Genomic DNA, 9,649 nt, shown 5'->3' with positions numbered 1-9,649 from the left:
ACTAAACCCCAAATTGCTCCTGATGCTGTGCATCGGTGTATGAGTGTGTATGGATGATTAGTTTCCGTTCTGGTGAGCAGTTGGCACCTTGCATGGCACTGCCATCAGTGTATGAATGTGTGTGCATGGGGTGAATGTGGCATGTAGTGTACAACGAATTGAGTGGTCGAAAGACTAGAAAGGCGCTATATAAGTACAGTCCATTTACCAATACAATACTTAATACATGTTGTTAATGTTCCTTTTAGCAACATGTTTAAAAAATAAAATGTATGAATTCATTAAGGAAATTAAAAGCACAAAAAGAAACAAGGTATGGATGGACCTGTCAGCAGAGTGCATCTTAAAATGAACAATTCATAATTTTGATCTTACTGGAATGTGTGTGTCTGAGCTACTTTGTGATAATAACAGAGTGAACAGTTATTTTATTAAAGGTATGACACATGTACATAAGGCTGAATGTATCCAAATGAGAATTCTGAAAAGAACAGATGAGCTTCACACAGCCAGAGCCTGTTCTCTTCACTCTGCCGGTGGAGATAAAGCTTGACTTGATGTCACAGTTTCGTCTGACGCAGACATACAAACTGACAATGCGTCATAAGCCCGATGCCAGATGAAAAAAAGTTACATTTTTCATTTACATTTACAAACATGGTTATACAAGGTGGCTGTGGACTACAAAGTTGATTCTGAAGGAGGAAAAAAAATGCAAGTTATTACACTGAACCATGCTCTATATGTTGGTTATCTCTTGCTGATAGCCAGCTTTCCAAAACGTTAATAAATCCAGCCATGTTGACGGCTCTGTGAGTTTGCTTGCATTTACAATCTTAGTAAAACCACTGTAGAGGAAAATTGAAGTTGGATTAAAAAAATGAATGAATAGATAGATAAATAAATAAGTGTTCTCCTGGTGCTGTCTTTAAAATGGATGCCTGGAATTTACAGTTTTCCATTAACTGATGCCCAACAGCTTTTTCACGCCTGCACCCGGCCTTGGAGCCAGTGCTGGCATTGTGTGTGTGTGCGTGGTGGCACTCAGCAGGCCTCTGTGCCGCAGTCTTCATTTTCTCAGCGTTTTTTAACTTAAATGTGTCAGTCTGTCTGCTCTCCTCCCTCCTCTGGGCTTTCAAACATTATCGCTCTGTACTGTGAAAATCACACATCAGCATAAACAGTGGCGTCACGCTATTACCAGTATCATCAATGGAGGCTTTGGTTTCAAAGGGATCATTTGTTGATAAAATGTTCTCGCTGCATTTCTCCTTATTCAGAGAGAGCAAAGCACAAATCAAGCTCTAGGAGATAATACCTGTAATTATGTTTGCAGTTGCAGGTTTATGAAGGGATGGCTTGGTTACACACACACACACACACACAAATTCATCTCTGTACAACACATTTGATCAAACAGGGACTGCTGAAGCTTCAAGTTTTTTCTCCTCATATTTGTTTTTTTTTTACACTGTTTTTTGTGCATGTGTTATGATACAGGATTATTATTTCTTTGCTGGTGGGACCACATCGGTCATGGTTGTAGACCCCTGAAGATTCTATTAACCCTGGTTATGTCAGGCCTAATAACATGCCACCCTGCTAAGCAGGAAAAGGATTGACTTGAAAAAGAGGGTGGGGGTGTGTAATGAAGGCCCAAATAATTTACTTTCAAAGCCAATGGAATATAAAAATTGACTAAATGTGAAGCCATCCTTATTTTTTCCTCTCCTGTTGCTAACCTAGGCTGACAGACTGAGATAAACATAAGTAGAAATAATATATTTGAGTAAGGGAGTCTGTGTGTGTGCGTTTGTGTGTGTGTGTGTGTGTGTGTGTGTGTGTGTAAAATTGTATTGCTTTGTTATGTTGCAGCCATTGATTGCCCCAGTGATGGAGCCTGGCTTTCTTTGTTGCTCTGCAGATCAGATGTGGAGTGCTGCGGTTTGCTATATTTGCCATTCATTAGCCAGCACTGAGGAGATGTCAGGGCGCATTCACAGGCAGGCCACTTGCACGATAGCGAGTGTCAAATCAATTCATTCACCTTGAACTTTGAAGATGAAAGAATAACATGTTGGAATTGGTCTGCCTCTCACCCTGCACGCCTGTTCAGAAACCCTCGCCGGGGTTCACTGCTACTGTATGCATTGGTGTTAGGCAAGCAGTGTCCACATCAGCTGATTAACTGAGGACATTTACAGTTTTTGTTCTAAAGCTCCACAATCAGCAACAAAGACCTGTGGACACTGGGAGGTAGATGGACAAACGCGTTTCACAGGGGCTGGGACTCGTTTGGGGCTTGAGGTGTGGATTTCAACCCGGTCTCACTCTCAACATATGATGCTGTAGGTGTCCCTCTAGCATCATTTCTGGACACACTCACTGTAAGGAAGTGGAAAAGGGGATGGATGGATGGATGGATGGCTCAAACAAACAGGACTTTAACACATGAGGCCACTGTTTGTGTCCGGTGTGAAACCAAAAGTAAACAATTCCTTTGAAGTAACGTACGTCAGTTACTTTTTAATAACCCATTGACTGTTCGAAACATAGATCTTGTCAGAAAAGTCACTTCAAAAAGACGGTCAGGCTGACCTCTTGGGCCCAAGGGCAGATGCCTTGTAGGTCTATTCATTAATCCAGCCATGAGTCATAAATAGGCCTTTTCCACCAACAGGGAACCGGCTCCATTCAGGTTTGCGCACCTAGTTCAGACCATTTCGGCCAAAAATAACTGGTGAACCTGAAAAGTTGGTTCCCAAACTAAAAAATAGCAGGTTTTCCTTGGGTACTATAGTGGGCGTGTCATTTTCTACAGGTTGTTGTACATTGTGCAACATCCTCTGTTGATGACACATCCTTGATTACCACACACACACACAACACAACTCAATTTTTTTCAGTGTGCAGCTCTCAGCCAATAACAGTAAACAGGGTGTGAGGACGGATGAAGAGTGGTTGCGCTTCTGGTATCATTGAACCAGGGAGGAGGGGCCAAATTTGAATGGCCAAATATTATGACAGTGAGACTTCCAAGTTTTTTTTTACTATAGATCAGGTACTATAATATATTCAAGTATCAAACCAATACACGGACAAAAGCACACAGCCCATATTCAGAAACTGCCTTTAAAAAGAGCCAACAGGAATTCTATAATGTTATGATGTCATAGCTATACAGTCATTGCCCTCAGCCTCTAATTTATTAGACCCAAAGTGAGACCCTGCTACTTCCCAAAGCGTCCCATTTTTCCCCCAAGATAGGGAAGTCATGACCTGCCTTACTCTGACTCTGACAAAGCCATTAACCTGAGCCAGGATATCTATTTTTTAACACACATGTATCGGATCAGTAGTATGTATCAGCCGATCCAAGTATCCAAAAAGAAAAAATGGTATCGGAACATCTCTACCCAGCACGGCTTACCCGACCAACCGTCTGATGGGCTACAGTCTGTTACCTGTGGTTGGCTCGGCCGTGTGTCACACAGAAAACCGTTAGCCAGTCAGAAGAGAGGCGCGTCTAACTGTCTAACTATAAGGCTATGGTCACACATACATGAATGCAGGGAACCTGTTTCGTCGTCTTTGCTATCGGTTGGTCGAAGTTCACCAAAGTTCAACTCCACACAAAGAAACGATGCATGTGACTCTGCCCGAAAGGAAGGAATCTCGACCTGTCTGTCTGTATGTATGTTCGTCTGTCCTTTTCTTGGCAACCTTCCATCCAATCGACTTAACATTTGGTAGGTGTATTTCTGAGGACCGAGTTAGTCCAGTGCTAGCAGCAATACCAGGAGCCAAGCAATTGGCCCATTCCGAAAGGACACCGCAATGCTTGATATTAATGAGACAAAACACTACCCAAAACACCCTGTTCTTGCTAGAGCTCCTGTGTGAAGCCTGTCAGAGGAGATGTAAAACTGTACAGAGGACTGTTTTGGTACTTAAAAACACAAATATATCTTATTATGGATGTCAAAACCTCAAATAAAACATCAGAAAAGTGTAAAACACGAGACCTTTATGAAACACACAAAATACTGATTTTGTTCCCACAGAATGTCTGGTAATTTATATCTTTAAATGGTATTACTGATTGGGGCTCTAAACAATGTCAGCGAGGATAAAAAAATTACCTAACCTAAAACCTTAATTGATCCTTGTACCTGTCATCCCTTTGTGTTTGTGCTGTCAAAACAGCAGTAGCTGGTAGTACACTTTATAGTTTAATCATAATGTCTCATTAAAAAACAGCCAGTGAAGGAGTACATCTTTTCTCTCAGAAATCAAGGTCTGCATGTCTCAAACCTTCCACCAACTGAATGAAGGTAAAACAGAAATAATTTTATCTTATGGGGTACACATAACCTTATAATCAGTGGGAAGCTTTACATATGCCAGGCCTCCATAAACTACAAACTTTTTCCTTATGTAAACACCTCTTAAACCATTGGCTGAGGCCTGTTTGTCTCTTAGCAGGCCTCAGTGCGACCACCACAACACTGAAATAAATGTCTATCTTTACCAGTCATATAAAAAAAAAAAAAACTTGCTGTGCTCTAAAATAATCTTCTGCCAATGAAGAGAGATGGTTCCTTTGAAAAAGATTTATATTGGAAATAATCTCATCTCCTATTCATATATTATTATAATGAATGCACAAAAATATGGTAGTATCCAGGGTGGTAAAACAACTGAATATGGATGGTACCCTCAAGTATTACTAGAGCGATTTATAAATGCAAAAATACAATTTGGGGTTGTGGAATGAGATGATGTGGAATGAGATGTTGCTGATGTTAAGTAAACTGTTTGCAGCATTAGAGAACATTGCAGACTATGTTAATCAAATTAGAGTGATCAGTTCCAATGTAATAATTTTATATATAACAGCAATGCCTACCTTTGCTGTACATTTAGATCACAGACCTTTAACACCTTGACAATACCTTTATCTGCTAACTGGTGCGTGAACTCTGTTACAGCATATAAATTCAATCCAGTGCAGGTAAAACAAAGCTGAAATGCAAATAAAAGCTCCAACTTTACTCCCAGACACAGGAGAGAAAGGAGGAGAAAAGCAGAGTTTCTTATGTTGAGGTCAGAGTACAAATTCATGTCAACAAAAGACTTCTAAGACTGATGTATGTATGTTTACTTAAAAAAAATCATAATCATTTATTTAATCAAATAATTAAAAAGATCACAAAATAATCTGAATTAATCAGGTCATAATAAAATGATGTTGGTCCACTCACTGTAAATTAGGCTCATAGACAAATTTCTGTCAATCAGCACATATCTACTTCTACTCTTATCCACTCTCCTGAAATAACTTGTAAATTGAGATATTTGTTATTTATTGGTTGCGATTCTTTTGAGAATAATTCACATTACGGGTGACATGGCTTGAATAGAGTGAAAGCTGAGTAAAATGTTTGTTGTTGTACTTCAGTTATTTATTACTCAAGATGCTGTTTTGAGCTCATAGTTTCTGTCAGTTTCACTAAAAACCTCACAGATTAGCTGGATTACTGTTCTGTAATGAGCTGTCATATTTTAAAGTTTCAAGATAAAATCTAAATTCCACGTGTGTAATCCATTAAAATCTTGATTTCAACAATTCCTACACAATGTTTTTGCCATTTTTAAACAGCCCTGACATAAACGTGCGACAACAGCTATGTCTTTTAAAAACAGTACAAAATTTATGGCAGTTATATTGACGTTTTTTAAATAAACAAAATCAATTAAAACACATACAATAAATAGCAAGAAAACACCACAAATTTAACTAATTAAAAAATTTGAAATTGTATGTCTGACCATAATTTATGTGCAAATTTGTCACTATCTAATTGCGGGGTTGTGGCAAATTTTGAGGCTTTAAAAAAAGGTCAAAGGTCCAAACCAAGAAAAAACTTTCTTGTAAATTAAGACCTGAACTAAATGTGGGTACTCTCAAACACCCAGACATTGTTTTATCTGGATGGTGTGCAGTGTTTGCTGAACGTCACACAGATGGCGTCTCTCTTACCGTAGGTAGTCTCTCCGGCATAGGATGAGGTTGGCTTTGGTGTAGAGCGTGGAGCCCACCTCGCCCAACCTGCAGTCGCAGCAGGCGCACTTGAGGCAGTCCTCGTGCCAGTACTTATCGAGGGCCTTCAGCAGGTAGCGGTCCTTGATCTTCCGGTTGCAGCCGGCACAGCCTTTTGGCTTGGAGTCCGGCTGGACGGAGAGCATTTGTATACCTGGGAGAAGCACAGAGAGAGGCTTTAAACACTCATCAAACAGTGGCACATTTATGAGGCTATGTCCTCATGGTAAGACAGAAAATTCTAAGATGAAGCTAAAGCAACTATGTGATGCAGTAAAAGCACTGTTTAACATGTATGGCTTTTTTTTTTTTTTACAGTTTTGGAAAAATAATAAAGCACCTCGGCTGAACTGTCGAAGATATCACAATAGTATATCACTGGTTTCGATTGTGCTCCTCCATCCTTAAGCAAGAGTGGTGGTATAAGGTTAATAAAACAAACAATTAAAATGACACTAAAATTAAGTTAGACAAAAGTGAGAATAAACATTCAACAGTCTATACTGTATATACTACTATATTTCTAAATGATCAAAAAAGATTTTAACCTGCACTGCTAAACAGCAAATTAGGTATCATATACTGTATGTAGGCAACTGACATTTTCAACATGTTAAGAGTGAAAATAAATCTTTTTGTCACTCACAAAAACACATATTGGAATATTAAACTGTGGGTCTGAAACCATGTTATGTAAAAGGTCATGGGCAATTGCAACTGGAACAATTCTGAAAAAGGTTCTGAGTATGTAGTATGTTCATGCTACAAAAGAGAATACTCATAAAGTCAGTATGCACATTTACACATGTACAAAGAGCTGCAAAAAATATATGAGAGAGTATGAGAGAGCTACAAGAAGATCGTAGAAAACAAACAAAAATAATACATTTTGCAGTGGCGTTTTGAGTCACATCACTGTGTGACTGTGAAACTAGGCTACACGCTAATTCTGAACAGGTTTTGACATTGAGTGTAGTGTGTTCACATTAAATTAAGTGTACACTTCCAGTATAAAATTAAGTATACACTTGTTTTTAGTACATTAAAATAAATAAAAAACGGTCAGTCTGCATACTAGGAATCACTTGATTTTTGAGTTGAAGCAAAGTATTGTCCCATAATGCAATGCACAAAGGAAATGTAATTAGTTAGTGTGTATATAGAACAGGTCAGGCCTGTGTTATATCTAAAGAATAATGTATTATTTTATTTTCAATGTTATTGAATTAAATTAGTTATCTTTTTCTATGTGAAAAGAATGAAACAGGTGATTTCATTACATTACTCAGAAGGGAGGAGGCAGTGCTTGGTCTGTGAGCAAACAGATTGCACTGCACTTTGAATTGAAAATAGTGTGAGAAGATCCCCCGCGTTGATCTCACCTTAACTAAAAATGTGTTATCGTATTTTAGTCATAGTTTATCTAAAGCTTAAAAAACAGGCATGGGGGTAATTTAATTGCTACTTTTCTCAAGACTCATACAGTAGTATTTTTATGGGGGGGATAACTAATAATGTAAAAGTAATAATTTAAAGTCCCCCTCCAGTAAAAAATCAGTGTTTCTTCTTGTTCCTACAGTGTGATGTTTGAATGATGTCTGTGCAGAGTTTGACTGTAGAAGGATGTTTTCACATTCATCTGCTGAAAGTGGAAAGTTTCTCTGTGCTCATTGAAAAACTGATTTTAAGGGGCGGGCCTACCAGCATGATTTGTGACCAGCATGATCACAAATTTTTAGAAGTCAAATCCTGGTCCAGTATGCAACTTCACTAATGCAACTAAAAGTGTGATACACCAGTGCACTTACACTGAGAATGGACTTTACAGTGAAGTAGGACACCTTGTGTCCAGCAGGAAAGCTTTAGAAATGAACAATATTTGCATATTCATAGATTCTGGAATTTTTTATGAAACAGAAGGAGTTTTTTTTTAAGGATTTTGATGTGGAAATATACTTTGTTTTGCAGAACAACCATCAACACAACATTATTGTTCCAAGCAGACTGTTTGTTTATATGTCTTCATTTATGCCTAGGGGTACTTTTAAAAATCTGATTTTAAGGCTGTGAGTAATGGATGTTACTATAGTCCCCGTAGAACAGCCAAGGACTGACTGTGACAAAGAAGACGTTAATGCGGGCTGGTCAGTGGTCAGCAGACTGGGCTCTGCAGTAAGATCTCTACGAACCAGCAGTAACAAAAATGTTGCGAGACCAACAGCAGCCACACAGACACAAGCCACAGTTTCACATTTCTTCCTGGACACTTTTTTCCCTCCATGTTGACCTCCTCTGTGTTTGAAGGGGCGTGGCTACAGACTAGGACTTTGCAGCGGTGGTATTGTTTGGCCTGAGCTGACTGTGGAGAGCCTTTGTTGCCCACTGGGGAGAGGAGGAGAGAGGAGGGTTGGGGGCAATGTGGCTATAGCACCAGGCTAGAATTAGTATTCTCCTTCCATTCCCTGAGGAAGCACACCCCACTCCCTTTTGTCCCCCATTCACCAAACACACACAACACACACACACACACACACAATATTTCTTAAGGTACACTTTCAGCTTTTTGAGATACTGAAACTTTCTTTTACAATTTCAATTGAAACCCGGCTAAATACTTTACAGGTAGTTCTCAGTCTGGAAAACACACATTTTAAAATATATATATCACCCCATTACAAATCAAATTCTATCTGACCATTGGTAAAAGGAGGCTGTTGTGTTTTCTTCCATTCTTTTCCCTCCTGCGTCGTTTCAATTAATGTACACGGAATCTACAAAGTTGCTTCTAACCGTTCAGTGAAAATCTTCTCATATGGATTATACGTTATTGATATTGGGTTGACTCAAAATATTCAAGATTCAGAGGGTTTATTGTCATATGTCCAACACAGGGGTCTTAGCGTACAATGGAAAAACTTACCTTTGGGCCCCTAAAGGCATATCCAAATTACAGAAGCGGGTGCTAATGGTTGTTGATAAAGGGGTCAACTGCCGGTGGGGACAAACAGCATGTATAGCGATAGCTGTAGGCTCTGGCCAGATGACTGGTGACCGTGGAAAACCCTCTTGTTCTCGCTGATGGTAAGAGGAAAGAGCCCAAAAAAAAGGATAAGCTGAGCGTTTGTACAATCACGTGACGTGTGTGCGGCAATATCTGTCGGTTGTGGCCTTTTTTTATCACATTGTGCAGGCCTAGTTGGGGGAAGGGACTTGACCACACAAAACTAACCTGGATTTTCACTGGGGATGGGGCCGTTCAACCTCACCGCCACCATAAGTTGGTAACAAACACAAGCCTAGGGCGTTAAGTAGAAAAAGCTTTTTTTTTTTTTAAACCAAGTTTCACCTGACAGGGAGGGGAAAACTCTGAGTTTTATTAAATGGGGGCAAGAAGACATGCAAACTGCCGGCGCGTGTGCCCCTTTGAATTTAAACATCTGTCCATGCACATACAGGACATTTTTCATCACCTGCGCACGCACGTATAGAAACTAAAAATTTTAGGAGGAATCATCCAAAGGACAGTATCAAACAGGTTCTGTAGTG

General features: G+C 39.4%; 1 protein-coding gene across 1 annotated transcript in view; it reads right to left on the bottom strand.

Annotated features, from left to right (window-relative positions):
- Positions 1-9,649, bottom strand: part of lmo3 (LIM domain only 3) — a 47,604-nt gene that overhangs the window by 37,097 nt on the left and 858 nt on the right. Inside the window, exon 2 of the mRNA XM_035675145.1 lies at positions 6,044-6,257. Within this exon, the coding sequence (XP_035531038.1) occupies positions 6,044-6,257 (214 nt within the window). The remainder of the gene's footprint in view (positions 1-6,043; positions 6,258-9,649) is intronic.

The sequence above is a fragment of the Morone saxatilis genome, unplaced genomic scaffold, assembly GCF_004916995.1.
Source record: "Morone saxatilis isolate NCDOM2014 unplaced genomic scaffold, NCSU_SB_2.0 Contig10, whole genome shotgun sequence".
In the NCBI taxonomy this organism is placed as follows: Eukaryota; Metazoa; Chordata; class Actinopteri; family Moronidae; genus Morone; species Morone saxatilis.
This window is presented reverse-complemented; position numbering and strand designations above follow the sequence as displayed.